This window comes from Ambystoma mexicanum, chromosome 12 (genome assembly GCF_040938575.1).
Source record: "Ambystoma mexicanum isolate Mex_15411 chromosome 12, UKY_AmexF1_1, whole genome shotgun sequence".
Taxonomy (NCBI): Eukaryota; Metazoa; Chordata; class Amphibia; order Caudata; family Ambystomatidae; genus Ambystoma; species Ambystoma mexicanum.
The window spans coordinates 150,975,809-150,994,318 of record NC_090936.1 but is presented as its reverse complement, the minus strand read 5'-3'; the positions used below and the strand labels follow the sequence as shown (position 1 = coordinate 150,994,318).

The following is an 18,510-nucleotide window of genomic DNA, read 5'->3' as shown; positions in this document are numbered from 1 at the left end:
CGCCATGAAATAACTCGGATGAAGCTAGGGGGAACTGCATGGCCATCACCACAGAGCTGGAAGCAGCTGCTTGAGAAACAGGAGTCGCAGAACCACAGGCAAGAGCCGGTGTGGGCGCCAACCCAACGGAAGGGGTCCTTGCCTGTAAGTCATCAATCCTAGCCTGAGTGGCAGTATGAGCTGCTGTCATATCGGCACGCAGTTCTGCAACTAGTTGCATGATACTGGCCAGGGCCTCATTGGTGTCCATCTTTATGGAAAAAAGAGTTTCTGATTATGTCAAGGCTTAACCAGAAACTAGGTAGTTGAACTCGGAGTGTAGCCGTAGAGTTCTTCCTACCAATGTATTTCTTTGTACCCAGAAACTTAAACACAACACAAAGGAATCAATTAGTTGAAAGATGGAAAACAGCAGATGAGACACCGGAGGCTGTAGAGGGAGAAAGATTAGGAAAACTAACAATACTAAATCAGAAATGTCCACATCTAAATATATATAAGGTCAGACTGAGGATTGAACCAGAAAATAAACAATGGCAGGCAGACTAAAGAATAGAAACAAGGAGTTGCAGAAACAATACTTGACTTACCAAAGTTAGAGGATGGTGGAGGCTTAACCAAGATGACACTCTGCACTACCCAACCCTATTCCTAACACACAACGGCACAAGGACCCCTAGACGGAGTGCAAGAAGTCTCTAGTCCAAGTGCCTGTCCCCGACGAAACGAGGACACCTTTCGTTCTATGTGGCAAGGGTGTCCGTCTCCAGTCAATGCGCAATGTTTTGGGGTCATGCAGAGTAAATCCTAGGTAACAGCTTTCCTTCCTCCAGGTAGTGAAATTCTGGTGTAGTATTACTCCTTTGCTGGCATTGGCAGTAATTGTGAAGGGAGCAGATTTCAAAGAGGTATGCAGTGGAGAAATGGATTCCCAGAACCCAAGGAGATTTGATGTGGTGGTCCGAATCGTTACCGTGCTGACTTTAGCGTTGCTGTATTGATTAAGCAGACGAATGGTCGATTTGGCGGTGCGGGTCCTTACCGTGCTGAGTTTTTTCCTTGTTGTAAACAATAGACAGAAGGATGGTCGATGTGGTGGTCCCGGTCGTTACCAAAGGAATCTTCCAAGAACAGGGGAACAAGGAAACAGGATTTACAAGAAGAAACGTATTGGAGCGGTACACAAAAAGTGCTAGCCTGGATTCAAAACGAAATGAGAAGCGGCGAGTGCGGCAACCTGGAAGCATTATAACGAGTGGCCGCAAACTCGCCTAGCCCCGCCTATCTGAGGCGGCGTTGTGAAACAGGCATAGAAAGGACGCCATAATCCCCATGGCAACCCTGCAGCGTTAGTTTTCGGAGAGCGGCAAGAATAGGAGGGAATTACACGCTGTGTGTGATTTGTACGAGCGGAAAGAGCTTTCTTTTGGCATATGATCCGCGCATTTGCCTATTCAGAGAAGGCACAACAAAAGGCAGCAAAGATGGAACTCGTGATCTGTTCCTGACAGTTAATGGATCTCAAAAAGTGTCTAATTTTATGCAGGTTATGCAACTTGATGGGCAATGGTTGGATTCATGGGAAAAGTTATGATTGTCATGGTCAGTGGAGTTAGGGAGGGAACTTACACCAAAAGAATGGGGAAGGATTTGGAGTCCCGACGAATGCTAAAGTGGATTTACAATTATGTTACATCCATCAAAGGATATTGGGCAGAATATATTGGACCCCAGTGCGTATGTGCGGATTGGGGTTGGGTGATGATGATCAATGTTGGGGTTGTAGGAAAGAAAAGGGTAATCTACTACATATGTTGTGGAATTGTGAAAAGGTGGTGAGTTTTTGGAGGGAGGTTATTGACAGGATTGACCCAATGTGGAACATCATTTATCCACGCAATCCCTTGGCAGTCATCTTACTACTGTCCAGTGGTGGGCAGGATATAAACTGGGTAATATTGTGTGGGGTGAGCAAAGTTTTGCTTTTGGCGGCTAAACAGATATTGAAGGTCTGGAAGATGAGGAAGAAACCGACAGTGGAGGAATGGATTTTAGATGTTAAAGTTTTGTCAAGATTTGAAAAAAACTGTATATAGTAAACAAAACAAGGAAACCCTTTATGAAGAACTGTGGGGAAGCTTTATTGATCCTTATGAGTGATGCTGAATTGGGTTATGGAGTGGAGTGAAATGGTTTATTTTCAGAAAACGTGAATATTGGGGGGGTTTGTGTGGGTTGTGTGATTGTTTTGTTTTGTGTAGTCTTACTTGTCTGTTGACATTTGTTTAGTGCATATGGTTTTGCTTTAGGTTAGTCTTAGTTTAATAATATAGAATATAGAGTTACGATTTGCAATTCTATTATAATAATTGTCTTAAGCTACTGTGTATTTTGTGACTCAATGACCTAAGATGTAGATAGTGTTGGTTTTTTTAGTTTTTTTTATTTAATCAAATAAGATTTTTTACAATGTAAAACTTTCTTGTCATTTCAAAAGTTGAATTCATAGAAATTGATTTATCACTGTCTATTTACAGTTTACAGAGTTCTGATTTCATTCACAGGCCGTTGCACCTGACTCAATTTTCTGACAAGACTTGTCATTGAGTAAATGTTGCTCAATATGTTCTAACATTTTGGCTGTTGCAATCTGCCAAGTAGTCTTGTCCCCTCCGATTAGCCTACACCACCATGTGTTTTCGTCGTTTACGATGTCAAAGCCAGCCATGTGGGGCAGATACTGCTGTCTACTTGGGGCTGGGCATTCCATAAGGAGATGTCTTATTGACTCTTTGACAGGTTGTGTCGTATTGTCGCAGAATCGACAGCCATTTGTTGGTGCTTGTCCTCTGATGTGTAGGATCTCGTTTGTTTTTAGTAAATTTAGTCGGGCTTGCAGAATTAAGTTTCGGTCCCTTTTATGTGGAAATTGTTTTATGAAACTCTGTAACTCATTTCTTTTCAAAGTATTGGGTGGTAAGTGTGCGGTGAGCTGAGATCTTGCTGTGATGTCTATTGTCTTTGCCCAGTCTGCATCTTTAATTTTCCGTAGGATTCTACATGGATTTTCAATAAGTTCTTGTTCGTCAGATGCTATTTCACGTAACACGCCTAGATTTTCATCTTGCCACACTGTTAACATGTCACAGTTTTTGGAATCCATTTCATATTTCATCATGTTAAATATCTTATTGCTGTTATCCATTCTGATTTTCCTAAAAAGCATGAGAGTATTACACACCACTGTGCATTCTAATGATTGGAGGCTAAGTTCCCGACGAATGGCCGCCCCTGATGTAGATTGGGGTAATTTCAGCACCTTACGCCAGAACATGGCCTCCAGTTTTGCCCATATTCGCTTCGGGATCGTGGGCATTGCTTCCATCCCATAGGTGACTGTAGGCACAACCTTGATTTTGTAAAAGTTTAATGTTGGCACGAGTGAAAATTTCCCAAATTTCCCATCGATGGCCTTTGCTTGCGCCGCTAGTTTATTCATCTTCACCTATAATTCAGTTTGCATTGTAGTTTCTTGCCGTGAACTGAATACTGTTGTTTTTGTTGTACCTTGTTGAAAATAAGAAATAAAGAGAAATAAAGAGTTAAAAAAAAGAACCCAGGAAGAGGTAAGCGGCAACCTGTAACCTGCCAAGTCAGGATGTATAACCTTCCCAACTCATAGATCCTTATGTAGTTACGCGGAATATCCCACCTAGTCACAAGAACAACACTAGTAGTGAAAAGAGGGTTGTTGTTCCCATGTTGAAAGACTTGCTATGAATGCAAAGTGAGCCCCCTTTCAAACATTTGCTGCCATTTTATCATGGAAGGAACATGGCTTGAATAAGGAAGAAAGTGTTTTTGGACAACAGGGAGACTTCCACCATGCATTTGCACGCAGGAGGCTGTAGCATGCCCCCCTAATTAAGACAATTTGATAGCGCAAACTTGGTTTGAAAGGACAAAGTCAGTGCTCAATATCCTTCCTTTCCGATGGCTCACAACATGAGCTTGCAGAGGACAGGCCAGTCGGGAAAGCGAACATGCACCCAAGACAAGGAAACAGAAATGCGAGTGGCAGAGGAACTATTCAATCGATGTACAGTAAACAAGTTAATCTGTTAAGCGAGGCTGACTCGCATATTGAAACGTTGGGATTGTAGGGCCACATCACAGCATGCATGGAAGGGGGGGGTTTGAAGGCCAACGGCGAGTCAACCAATCCTAAGGCACATTTCAAACAAAAAAAACAGCTGAATGTAAGGAAACAATGATCATGTTGACGTATAGACTTGCAGAGTTATAAAAGGGGCGAGGAGTTTTGGGAAAGTGTGGAGTAAGGAGTTGAAGGCACAAATAGCTGGAGTGCTTGGTTGTACGGCAAGTATGCTGGCGTCAGATATGAGGTAGCAGAGAAGGAAAAGGCAGTATTGGGGCTGACAGGAGTGGAGGCGAAGGAGAGTAAAAGGAACTATAGGAAGGAAGATTTGAGAATTAGGTGGTGTGAAAGGTGAGAAAAGAAATAAGAACTGTCAGATAACAACAGAGAAGGTACAGAATAAGAGGGATGGAGAGGAGGCAAAGGAGAGGGTAATGAATAACCAGTAGGAGAAAGAGGTGGAGGAAAGTTAGAGGCCCTAGAAGGAAGGGGAGAACATTGATTGAGGTGATAAGAGGAGTGGATGAGGAGAACCAGTGGTGGCAACAAGGAGAGTTGGGGAGAGGTGAAGAAGAGAGAAGCCAGGAGAGGCAGTAGAGAGGAGCAGAGCCTATTCAGGTGTTGATGAGGAAAGAGACCCACATGGTGAAAGAAGGAGAAGTGCCCTGTCTCCAGAGCCTATGCTCTCTCTAGGCTGGACAACTGCAACAGCCTCTTTCTCAATCTACCTGCCTCTACTCTCCGCCCTCTGCAACTAATCCAGAACAGGACTGCAAAACTTTTCCTATGCCTCAAGCCCATGGACCGCATCTTTCTGGCCCTGAAATATCTCCACTGGCTCCCGGGTGACTGCAAGGATCAAGTTCAAGTCCCCTGCCTCTTTGCACTTACCCAGAGCCGCGCTGCTCTGATTGCCCTTCCCCCTTCCCTCTTCCTGGCATTTCCCCTTTCTGCCTAACTCCTGCAAGTTGCGCTATCACACTTACACAATCTGAATGACAAAAGGCCTAGTAAGATCATTTGTTTTGGCCTCCCTCTATCGTCCCTCCCTTGTCTTGTCGCGCCTAGAAACATTTGTGTACAGGCATGTTATAAATGACTCATCATATCATATCAATGATGAAAGTAGAGATAGCTAATAATTAAGAGGTGCCATGGTAAAAGGGCAAGAAGCTAGCTGAATGGCTGAGGCCCAAGTGCTGTGAGAGGCCGTAGGCAGAGTCTGCAATTAGCACTACCATTGTTCAGCCGGAGGCCCAGGGCACCATGGCTAGTTGCACCAACTGCACATCAAGAGAACAATGAAATCCTGACAAGTTCAATGAAAGCCTTGTATCCAGCCCACAGGAGCCAAGAAAGAAGTGCTGGGGCACTTGGACCCCAAAAGGCTGAGTGATCTTTTGATTGCCAGTTGGTAAGTACTAAGGGATAGAGTGGAGGACTGATGGAAGATGGTCCTTCAGAAAGCATGATTCACCTATATTGTCTTGAGTTTCCTACAACACTACATCCGTTCTACTCGGTCCCTAAGTATTTCTGCTGTGTAATCAAACCCTTGCACCTTGAACCTTAGTTCAGAGTTGTGTGTTGATCCCTCACCTCTAACAGCTCTCTTAATGCTTTGTGTTCCTGCCCTACTCCTCTTCCAACACTGTATCCCCCCTCCCACCACTGCTCCACACTGCTTCCTCTTGGCCCAGTCCTTACTTCCTTCTTGCTCTGTCCCCCCCCCCCCCTTCGCTGTATTCTCTAACTGGTCCATCCCCTTCTGTGCTCTCCCTTTCCATAAGACCCTCTTTCCTTGCTCACGCTTTTACATACTCTCTCTTGCTTTCTCTCGGTCTCCAACAACCAGAGCTCTTTCCTGTACTAGTCCAACCCTCAACTTGTGTGCACTCTGACCTACTCCTAACCAATTTCCTGCACTTTGTTCTCCATCATTTTCAGAACATTTTCCCACAATGTATCATCTCCAGAGAATACCAGAATGGGAGGGGTTGTGACACCTGTACAAAAGATGTACAGGGAATGAGAATAGGAGTGCTCTTCTCCTGTGACGCAAGTGCAGGAAACAAGACAGACAGAATTTGAACTTCTGCCCTATTCCCTCTCCTGCTGCGTACTGACAGGGATGACTCCCAGAGTGCTTTTGATGAACAGCAGCATTTGATATCAGCTCTGCAATTGCTGTCTGTTTTGTACTTGGTTGATGAGGCATATCTGCACCAAGAAGGCACATACATGGTGAACTTTGCACTTTGTACGTACTGGTTAACACAGCGTACTATATGGGCTCTGATTCCAAGACAAAGGCGGTCATCTTTTCAGGAAAGTAACACCAGCCACTATCCACACTCATGTGCGCCGAGTTGCCTCAATCTTTACATTCAAAGTACAGAGCCTTTTTTTATTCCTACCACTAAATCCTGTTACAGTGTTGCATGAAATGTCAACCAAAAACAGTCTAGGCATTACGTTTATTGGTAAAAAGAAAATACAGTTTCATGATACAGTAACTTTAGATGTGTGTGGGTTCTTCAAGAAGATTGCTTGGAAAAAAAGCAAAACCGGAATACACTTCTGGACACATCTTCTGATGCACATCATTTAGAGATAATTGTATGCAGAGGACTTGGCTGTTCTCCCACAAAAATGTTTTGTGAAACCAGAGAAAACAAATGACGTTTTAAAGAAGGTTTGGCGATTACAATGATACAATGTACAGGTCACAGTCGGCAGACTTAGAAGGTCATCTAATTGAGCAGCTTTGGTCCCGGATCACTGGCACACTTCTGCGAGTGACAGGATGTACGAGGCTACCCCGTACTGACAGAAATCTATAAATGCCCACTCCACAGAAGAACGCCTACCCACCCAAGAACAAGTCAATGGGCTGTGTTCGTGCTGGTAGAGAGTTTCCCAGACCCCCCCTGTTTTGCATACCAAGTAACTTTGGGTCTCACCCTAAATTACCAGGGGACTCCAGACGTGGACCCCTTGCTCACTGCTCTTAGAGAGACACAGCTTCATCTCATTGATGATGCCCAACTAGACTGAATCACGTGTATGGGGTTGCTGTGGTACTCTTGTTCAGAGGAGAATTGCCTAGCATTTCGGTGCTGGACTGCCCACTAGTTATTTTATGTTGGAAATATACACTTGTTATCACTGCCTTCAGTGTTGCAGGACATTGGGCCCCTGTACTTGCTCTGGAATGACAACCAACATCTTTGTACAAACCTGGACCCATTGAGAGCAGCACCATTCGATGCTAAGGTAGTTGCACCCAACACTAGGAGGTTGAGCCTTCTCGAGTGCGGCTTCAGAGGTATGCAATGCACCTTGCTCTAAGTTGCACATGGCCACTACCCCCTTCCAGGCACAATGAAAGACACATAAGCCGAAACAATTAAATTGAAGTACAGGTAGGAGTAGGGAGATGGCATGTGAGGAGGGATACACAGCTTGTGGGTGTTTGGCTATTTACCCACCCATTGACTGTCCATGGCCTAGCTAATCTCTATGGCCATTCCCACACACTACCTGCCCCTCCCTGCCCAAAACACATTCTCCTGGGTTCTCTTTGAGGTCACTCCATCAAGCAGTAACATTCGACTTTGGTCTGCCAGAATGATTTCTAAGCAGCCTGCTGAAAGTTAATGGCTCAATTGAAGTTGTACATGGTTACTGGTGCAAAACAAACATGTCTTAACCAAGTATGCCATTTGATTTATATCTGTTCTGTGCACTGATGTTCAGTTAAAATCATGCACCGACAAAGCCAACAGTAGGCTTGAGTTATTAGATAGGCATTTGCCAGTATATTCCCAGATAATCACTGTTTTTCTCAGCTTTTATGATCTTATGGCCCGTTTGTACCATTATATCAGTGCATACTAAATGTCTATCCCATATCTACACAAAAGCCCAAACTGTTGGCTTTGCCAATGCATTTTTACATTTGGTTTTAATTGTAGAGCGTCCTGTTGCTGGTGCATTGTTAAAATGGTAAAGTAGCATGTGAAATAAGCAGTGTTTTTGCACTAGAGATAAGACCACTGATCTAGCTGGACTAATTATACACAAACCCAGAGAAATCCGGGCATGAACCATTACAGGGTCTGATCAAGAGTGCGGCTGCAATTCCTCCGGAATTAGTGCCAAATGTTATTACTCTTATCAGCTGCGACAAGTATGCAGTAATTTGAAGTGCCTACATAATTCCAAGTCATGCAGACCCTTCAGTTTTCCCCATTTTGGAGTCCCATAAGACCCCATGGGATTTCATATTCCTGCGTGCAGTAATGCCTTTGTATGGCGGTAACTGCATGGCAGATATGAAGAGTTTCAGTATTGAAACTCTTAGTTTGGTGACGCTGTAAAATATGCAGTATTATAAAATGCCAGATGTTGGTAACACTACCGCAAACTTGTTATCAGGTCCTAGATTTCTTATAGGCAGTGGTGAATCACATGTTCGGATATTCAGAAATCTCTCGCCTCACTCTAAGACATCATGCAGTAAAATATGTTGTTGAATAGAAAAATATTTGAGGCAATTGGGGTAGATGATTTTCTCAATTTCATATAAATTGCAGGAATTGACAGAATGCAGCATGTGCTGTTTAACAGACCAGAGTATTTCTAAGGTACAGGGCTGTAGGTCTTTTGCAGAGTCAAATATATGAATAGCAATATTATTTGGTTTTCTGAGGGCTGGCAGAAATTGTTACTCAACGGAGTGACTAACGTTCTCCTAGTCCACAGTCCCCTTTCCTCCATCCTGTGTGGGCGTCCCTCACTATGGACGAGAACGGAACCTTTTCCCCCAGAAAAAGAACACTTTAGCTTTAAATTTATACGCGGGCGGGGGTACGACCCTGTGAGCAAGCACCCCCTAACCCGGCCCACCGGCACCACACCTCAGTCCCCCTTGACGCGTCAGCTGTATTAAACTGTTCAACCTCGCTGCCCTTTTTTAGAGGGAAGGATGGTGGGACGTATGGAAGAGAGGGGACTATGGAATAGGAGTACGTTAGTCACACAAGTGAGTAACAGTTAGTTACTCCTTCGTCCCGTCCTCTTTCCTCCATCCTGTATGAACGACTACAACAGATACAACCGCCCTGGGGAGGAGAGCTTGACACTCTAGGCAAACAGACTACATAGGACAGCCTGGCCAAATGTTGCGTCAGCCCTGGCACTGGTATCCAGACAGTAGTGCTGGCAGAAGGCTAATGGGGTGGCCCATGGTTCTGCCCTGCTAAACACTTGCCACAGTACATGACGCTGAAAAGCAACAGTCACTGTCTTGGACCTGATGGCATGAGCGTGCATGCCTCTTGGTGGTCTTTGTGCTGAACCCTGTATGCCTCTGGGATGGCTGCAGCCATCCATTTAGCTATCGAAGCTTTGGATTCTTGCTGTCCAGGCCTTGAGCCGCCAAATGTGACAAAAAGGGCGCCCGTCTTGCGAAAGTCCTAGGTTCTGTCAAGATAGAATTTTAATATTCCTCTGATGTCCAAACAGTGAAGAGCCTTCTCGAAGTCCTCCCTGGGGTTTGGTGAGAAAGTGGGGAGCACAATTTCTTCATTAATATGGAAGGAGCAGACCACCTTTGGTAGGAACCTGGGGTGAGTGCGGAGCACGACCTTGTCCCGATGAAACGTAGTGTAGGGCTCTGAAGCCACCAGAGCCTAAATCTCGCTAACTCTGCGAGCTGAAGTAAGCCCCACTAATAACGTTGTCTTGAGCATGACCAATTTGATGTCAACTGTGGCCATGGGCTCGAATGGTTTGTGGGCAAGGGCGCCAAGAAAAATGTTGAGATCCCAGACTGGGTACGGGCATCTGACAGGTGGGTACAGCTCGCTAGATGCCTCTTCACTACAGGATTGGCCGAGGAGAAGGTAACCCTGTCCGAGTTCCTGTATGCGCCAATGTCTAGGTATGTCCTGCAGGTGTCTACCTGGAGCCCTGATCTGGTGAAATACGCAGAGAAAGACAACACTGTCACACTGGGCACCCAGAAAACAACCAGCAGTAAGAAGAATGTGGCTTACCGGGACTGTAGCTTTGTCCTGGTTTGACCTGCGGTGCCCTTGTGCGATTGGGATCCTGAGATGAATTAAGACATTCCTAATGACAGACCCCACGAGCCAAGATAACCCTAAGGCTAGCGCAGTGGATCACTTGTAAGGGCGCTGCGATCCCTATTACGGGGATAGTCGGTGATGAGAGCTGCTTCTTCTTAATGGATGGTCTCCTCTCCTAGGAAGAAAAGCCCTGGATTCAGTATGGGATTGCCCAGTAACTAGCCCCAAACTCTTTACTTTCATAGGAACAACAAAACCCTCATAAGTGCCCTACCTTAGACTGAGAACAGTTGATCTCCGATGATCCGGTAAGGTACAGAAAAATGGATAAGGAAGGAATGTTAGTTAGGGATTAGAACCCGAACGGCACGCGGAACGCACTAGTGTCGCGTGGTGCAGGAACGCACTAGTGTCGCGTGGTGCACAATCTCTTCTGGAAAACGTCTATTAGTCCAGTGCACGGTAATGTGGAGGTGCGCAAAAAAGATTAGGTTGAAGAAAACAGAAACTATGTCCTCTAGGGTAAGGAAGAGGCAGCATCCAACTGAGGAGAGAGGAGCGGAATTCTAAAGCCTATGAGAGGCCAGAGGCCATTGATAATGGCTGAGCCCAACAATGAGAGTGTTGTCAGCAGAGAGCAATCAAGCAATGCAGTCGTGCCTCCAGTAGGTAAATGGAAGTGATTGTAGAGGCGAAGAGTTTTCAAGAACAGAGCAGCAGAGGGAGCTGTACTGCCACAATATTGAATGGAGCGGGGTCCAGGTAATACTCCTAGCACACAAGATAATGGTAGCTGCGGGAGCCTCGCGGCAGGATCCTGCAGCTGTAGTCTGCAGTAACCGCAGATGAACGTGAGGCTGGAATGGGCAGATAGAGTTTGTAGCAGTGGCTATAATGGTCAGCCGGAATATGGAGTAGCCGCGAGGGTCTTGTGGCCGGATTCAGCAGCACGATTATGAAGTAGCCGTAAGAGACGCACGGCTGAACGAAGTAGCTGAATCTCGTTCGTCCAATGGCTCTGCCTCCATGAATGGCAGGGCTGAGCGAATGCCGAAATGACGGCAAATGCTCTCCAAGGATTAGAAAGCAACTGGAAAACAAAGTTGCCCGGCGGAAAACGCGAAGAGGCAACCAGAGCTTCAATGACACAACATTAATTAGAAGCACTGATCTCCCGCCATAGCTGTGCTTAAATAAAGTACACACATGCCCCCAGGCATGTGACACGAATCCACGTGACGCATGATCTTTAGGGAAGTACAACCGAAAAGATGAGAACAGCGTGCCAACAAACGCCGTCTCCATAGAAACCACCCGGTGAACCTGTAACGTGAATAGAACGGCCTGACTGCCGTTCTACAGGCACAATGCGGTTTGTAAGTAGATGCTTCATTAATCCTTGAGGGTGCATGTAAAGGAGCGACTGGGGCAATCCTAGCAGGCATGACAAACACCTGGTCCAGTGTGCAGAATAGCAGGTGCACTCCGTTTTCCTTGGACCAGAAGCAGAACCTGGTCCATTTGCTTTTGTACTGCTTTTGAGTAGCCTCACTCCTGGCTACCTGGATGATTTCTAGGTTGTGCCGAGAAAGAGGGAGATGTTGGAGAGTCACCTGCTCAGGTGCTAGGCTGCTAGGGCTAGCCTCTCCGGGCAAGGGTGAAGAACTGTCCCCCTCACCCCGGCTGTGCCAGGAATGGGCCCTTCCCAAATGGGAGCGGGACTTCTGGCTGGACTGACAGATGCAGAAGGTCTGAGAACCATGGCCTGGCCGGCCACTGAGGCACTATGCGAATGAGACACAGCCGCTGGGACTCCCTGATCTTGCAAACAGCCTTGCAGATGAGCGGGGTAGGAGGAAATGCATATGCCCACATCCCTTCCTAGGGGATCTGAAGCTTGTCCCAGAGGGAGCCGTGCCCTCTTCACCCCCAGGACGCAAACTGCTGACAAGCCTGGTTGCCCTCTGTCGCAAACAGGTCTGTGACGGAAGACCCCACCTGTTGAACATGTCTCAAAGGACTCCCTCATTCAGTTGCCACTCATAGTCGTTGATGCCCAGCTGAATGAGTCTTTCTCCTGATTTGATTCCCCTGGCAGATGAACCACTGAGATACAGACGTCCTGTGCAATCGCCCACTATCAGATGCTGAGGGTCAGCCTGCATAGGAGCAAGGATCTGGTGCCCCCCTGCTTGTTGAGGTAGTACATGCAGGTAGAGTTGTCCGCCAAAATGCAAACTACACTGCTCCTGATGAGTGGGAGGAATGTCTTGCGTCTGGGCCAAATGGCCATCATTTACTGCTAGTTGATGTGATTTTGCTGGTCGGTCTGAGACCACAGACTGTGCACAGAATGTGTCCCCAGGGTAGCACCCCACCCTTGGAGTGAGGAATCCGTAGTTATAGTATGATCCGCCGGAGGGAGCTTGAATGGTCTGCCCACCATGAGGTTTGCATCCTGCCCCCACCAAGTGAGGTCCTGCTGAAAGTGAGCGGGTATAGTGACGATATAGTGATGGGGCCTCCATGATGACCCGACTCCTTGTCCCAGGATGCCGAAAAATGAAGCTGCAGTCTCCTCATTCACAGTCTGGTGTAAGGGATGGCCAGAAGGCATACCACCAGTACTTGCAGCAGATGCTCGTACCACCAGCTTGTATGTACTGTTCTGCTGAGGAAGTGAGCAAAGGGGGATTTGATTGCTGCCACTTTCTCCCTCGTGGGGAACACCTTCTGTTTTTAAGTATCCCACAGCAGCCCCAAGAACACCATTGTCCGTGTAGGGTTGACCTGAGACTTCTGGAAATTGATAGAGAACCCCAGTTCGTAGAGCGTAGTCATGAGTCTGCCCACTGAGTACCTTGGACACACCAGTCATCGATGTAAGGTTAAACATGGAGGCCCTCCAACCTAAGCAGTGCCGCCACTGCGTTCATCAGTCTTGTGAATACCTTCAGCACCGAGTTCTGGCCGAATGGCAACCCTTGTATTGAAAATGAAAACCCATGACCCGGAACTTGAGGAATGGCCGATGAGGCTGCACTATGGGGACGTGTTAATATGCGTCTTTCCGATCCAGGGAGCATGTCCAGTCCCCCCCCACACAGTGTCTTAGCTGGCATCACCATTATAAACCTCTGCAAATGTAGGTACAGATTCAGGAAGGAAAGATCTAGTACCACTCGTAGGCCCGCCTAGTTCTTTTGAATAGCAAAGATGCAGGAGTAAAAGCCCCGCCCCTGCGGATGTAGAGGAACCTCCTCCAACACCTTGTTCTCCACAAGGGAACGTTTCTCAGCTAAGAAAGAAGGAGTCCCGATCTGTTGGCGGGGGTGTCAAGTAGGAGGGGATTGCAGGGGAAGCACGAAGCCAGAGGAGACTATCGAAATCACTATCGAGTCTGTAAAACATGAGCGCCCAGCTTGACTGGGCAGGCCTAGCCTGCCCCTAACTGGGGTGCTGTGGATCTGAGATTGCTCTCAATGAGATTGTCATTGCTTTCTTGGGGCAGAGGAAGATGACTGGGAGGGGTACTGAAAAAAGCCCTTGTGCAAAGACATCTGGTGTTTTCGCCTTCGTTGGATGGCCGACCTGTCTGGTTGCTTGGCCTGGCAGTCCTGGAAACCCCGGAAAATGCCAAAGGATTGCCTTCTGTCTGCTCATGTGGCCCATTGTGTGAAGGTTTTGTGTGAAGGTTTTGGCTGCTGGCTTGCTGAGAATGGCCAGGGATTTGGCCATCTGCAAGCAACTCTTCTCTTTATCGAGTTCCTCGTCCGTGGTCGTGTGGAACAAGTCACCGCCTTCTGTCCTGAACACCAGGGTTAAATCTGGTCGCATTGAGCCATGCCGTCCTTCGCATGTCAGTTGTCACACAGATTGCCCTGCTAGCAGTTTCTATGTGCGCCACCGTGGTTTCCATGATGTCCTATGCCACCAGTTTCGCTTTGGCGAGTCTTGCCTTGAAAGAGGCTTGTTTGTCTGTTCAAAAATCCGGGAATAAGTCTGCAATTTTCCTCCACAGCCGTTGGTTAGCAGCTGCCAGGATGGCATTGGCGTTGGCCTGCCTGAGGTGAAGTCGTGCATTCAAGTACACCTTCTTTCCATAGGCCTCAAGCATTTTATTTTCCTTGTCCAGTAGTGCTGACGTGGGGTGCTCGTAGAAAAAGGTCTGAGGCTTGGTGCTCATAGATGCAGCCGCAATGACTGGCGAAAGTGACTGGGGGTGAACTGAAAAGAGCAGATTGTCGCCCTCCACCTGCCTGAATTTTGCATCCAGCCTTTTATTTGTTGGCTGAGTGGAGTGGGGCTTCAGCTATCATTTCTTCGCCAGAGCATCCACGTCCTTCTGCAACGGGATGCCAGATTTGGGTTCCGCTTTGATGGTGTGTACTTCCGTCAGTACCCCTGACTCTGGCAGCTCCTTCTGGGGTTGAGGGATGCCCAGGTATTCAGCTAGGCCAGCAATTTTATCATGGAATGCTTCGCCGAAGAAGGCTTGTCCTGCTGCTCCTCATCAGTGTCTTGTTGGTTACCTGTGCTAGAAGAGGCCCCTGGGTTCTCAGGCATTAGATCTGCTGCTGGAGCTGGCACAGGCGCTGGAACTGGAGGTGTAGGCGCTGCAACTGGAACCACCAGAGGCATTGGCAACTGTGGTGGTAGAGGCACAGGCTTTGCAGGCACCAGCTGAGGTGGCGGTGTGGGTGGCAGTATCTCCTGAATTATGCCTTTAACGATGTTCCCCGTCTGCTGAGACCGCACAAGAGTAAAAAACCTGTCGAAAAAACAATCCTGGCAAGCAGGCTTTGTGTGATCCTGCGCTGGCGTAAAGGCCTGTTGTCTGCCCCCACCTTGCGAGTACATGCCCTCATGGTACCGTGCTAGACCTGTGAAGGGTGGGTATGAAATGGTCCACATTACCAGAGTCATAGGACCCCAATCTGCCCTGGCCATAGGCTTGCACCTTCGCGATTTGCCCAGTTGGCAGGCTTCTGTCCTGGGCGCCATCTTGTCTGTGCACACCGCCATCTTGTCTGTGCCTTCCGCACGTGGGACTGTGGATGACGCGGGCCTGGGCTCGGCTTGCATGCCTGAACGCATCGGGTGCTCTTGAGAAGAGTGTGCTTAACGTCTTGGCCTTCCGGCTTATATATTCCTTAATATTCCTTAATTGTCTGTGGCAGAGTCCTGGAGAACAACTCTCTCCACCGTGCAAATTGTTTTCTGAGGGACCAGGCGTGAGAGCGTTGCACACTGAGCAGCCTTCCCATCCATGGTCTTCCCCAAGGCACCGGAGGAAGGGCGCGTGCAGATCCGAGGTGGGAAAGGAACCGTCGCTTTAAAGGGAAAGTGTTATCTTTCCGGTGAAAAAAGTTTAGTTCCCGTCCCTAGCGATGGAGCCATCTCAATTTGCACGTGGTAACCTAACTATAGTGTTGTGCCCCCATTTGCTCTGATGATCCTGGTGTTCTTGAAGACCCACACTAAACCAGCCCAGAATGGTACGAGATGCCACATAAATAAGGAGACATAACAGAATGTTTAAAACAACCTGAACATTCAAGTGACTTTAATTGTAGGGTTGTTTGCCGTACTCACACCACACTGACATACAATTTACTTACTCAATGACTTGCTGCAACGTTGAAAGGAGCTCATTGGTTGCATTTTGGTCGTTGGCCCCCAATGAGGACATCAAAATATGAAGGTCATTAAAAACTAGAATATGATCCGTGGCATGTTTTTTTGTAACTTGTACAAGGTTCTTCCACCTGTCTCCAACAGTTAACCCTGTAGAATAATTTAATAATTACAAACAGTATAAAGGAAAGTGAAAGCATATTTCTGCCATAAGTTATGTTTAAATCAGTGTAGGCAATCTTAAAATCCAATACATAGATTAGCATTGATCTATATGTCCATATGTAAAAGGAAACACTCTGCATTTGCATTGCAGACCTTGTAATCAGTCATCACACCCCCATTAACCCCTTAACTGCTGAGCTTTAAAAAATGATATGCAAAAAGGCCAAGAATACTCCTCCTTATCACTTAAGGGGTTAAAGAAAGGCAACCAAAATCTGTGCATTCATCGCCTATGCTCAACGGAAGTAGTAATCACATACTTTTGATCGATTTGTTATTTACAACCCGCCATATGAATCAACACTTGTTTCACAGTATTCATGGCACAGCTGAATTATAGATGATGTGCTCATCTGTTGATGTGTGAAGAACCAGGAGGAACTGGCATCTGTTTGTGTGGGGTTTCTGGGTGTGTTTTGTTCTGTGCACTGGGCATGCTGTGTCCAGAAGGGCAATGTTAAATGTTTCTGTTGTTTGTTGTCAGAGGTTATTTGGTTAGTAGCTTAGTTAGACAATGATGTGTAGTTTTTGTGTTTTGGTGGGTTGATTCACTAGCCCTCTTGGCGTGTGTTGCAGGCGAGAGGTATGGGAAGAGAGAAGTGGTTAGAGGGTTTTAGGTGATCTCAGGGTATTTGGAGCTATGTTATTGTTTTTCCTTCTGTATCTATCACTTGTTTTCCTTGTTTCCGTCTTATGGTTTGTAGCAGCAGGCATTGTATGGTTTTGGGCAGTCCGTTTGTGAGGGTGGTTGCTGTATAGTTGGTCTATATTTATCTCTGAATTAAATAGCCAGGTTTTTAGTTGTGTCCTGGAAGTTAGGTGGGCTTCCGTCACTCTTATTTCCTTTGGGATTGAGTTGCATAGTTTGGCTATCAGATAAGACAAGGTGGTTCTTCTGAATTTTCTTTTCTCATAGTTCCTTGTTTCTATTTGGAGGTCAGTGCTAGATCTTATGTCCCTTCACTGTTGGTATGGGATGATTTTTGCTTCGATTAATTCAGCTCCTTCTCTGTGTAATGATTTATTTGGAATGCACAGGGCTTTTAAGCTGATACTTTTCTTTACTGGTAGGCCATGCTTACATAAAATACTGATGCAGAATTGCCTGTTCAAATGTATATCATCTTGTTTACAATATTTGGCTGCAAGCCCTTGAGTACCAGAAAAATGTATGCCAATGTATACATCTCCTCTGTAGTGGGGTCCAACGATTGAATACTACTAGATGTTTTAAGGTGTATCCAGTGATATTATTGAAGCGCTTTTACCGAACACTGTAATACCAAATAGATATTACAGAGAAATTCTGTATTTTTTAAAAATAGATAGGGGTTTGTGGTAAACGGGTAAAACAGGTAAAGAGTTGGTTGGGGTTGGGATACAACAAGGAAAAAACCAGGGGCTTTTGGGGAGGAGAGTGGGCCCAAAAACAAAATAAATACTGAAAAAAGATGTCGGTAAGATCTACTTGGTATACCAGAGTTCAGTATAACAGTATTAGGTAACATCACATGGAACTGTTTTAAAGTTGCCCCTCAACCCAGCAAGGTGTAATCTGTCGTCATCGTAATGTGAGGGACAGGCTCTGAAAAAGGTGCGTCAGCCTGCCTGCGGGAACCGCTGCGGGGCGAGTGACTGGACGCACTCAGGCGGCATTGAGAGAGAGCAGGGTAGCGGAGGCGAGAGGTGCTTCGCTCCCCAGGTGGGCCAACAAGAGTGGCATAAGCCATAAAGAGACGCCCGGAGTTACGGCGGCACACAACGAGTGCCCAGAGCAATGTGTCGGCGACAGACGTCGTGAGGCATTGGGAGGAGGAATGGCGATGGCCTCTTGGTAAAGAGTAGTCCAGGACTGGGAAAGTGCAGGCTGGGGAACTGAGAGCGGTGCCTGGAGGCGAAGTGGGCAGTCCAGACACTTGTGTCACAGAGGACAGACCGAGAAGAGCGGCCCCACCAGCCCCGGAGTGAGCAACACCAGGCAACTCTGCACTATAGCCGGCTGCAGCAAAGGGAGGAGTGGCTGCCTGCCCCACGGGGCCTTCCGGTGGGTGCTGGGAGTGCAGTGAGCAGAGAAGGGTGGAGGTGGGAGAGTGAAGGGCCAGGCTCCCCAATAGTCCATTTGGCTCCCAGGAACCTGGGAGGACCTGAGATGCTGAGAGGAATACTGCTGCAAGAGCGATTTGGGAGCCCTCGATGAGGTATGTGTGAGGAGCATCTGTACCCCATGGACTGCTTTGCATGCGGGGTGGTCGCCGGAATTGCACCACGCAGCAGAGTAGGCACAGTGCCAGGGACAATTTGCACCCCTAGGAGACACCCTCTGCCCCTGTAAGGGGACAATAGACCTCACAGGTTAGGCCTGAACCAGAAAACAAATAACCACACCGCAAGGGT

General features: G+C 47.1%; 1 protein-coding gene across 3 annotated transcripts in view; it reads right to left on the bottom strand.

Moving 5' to 3' along the window:
* Positions 1–18,510, bottom strand: part of TTC38 (tetratricopeptide repeat domain 38) — a 549,973-nt gene that overhangs the window by 80,839 nt on the left and 450,624 nt on the right. For all 3 annotated transcript variants that reach the window (XM_069628191.1, XM_069628193.1, XM_069628192.1), the window contains one exon: positions 15,876–16,041. In XM_069628191.1, coding sequence (XP_069484292.1) covers positions 15,876–16,041 — 166 coding nt within the window. The remainder of the gene's footprint in view (positions 1–15,875; positions 16,042–18,510) is intronic.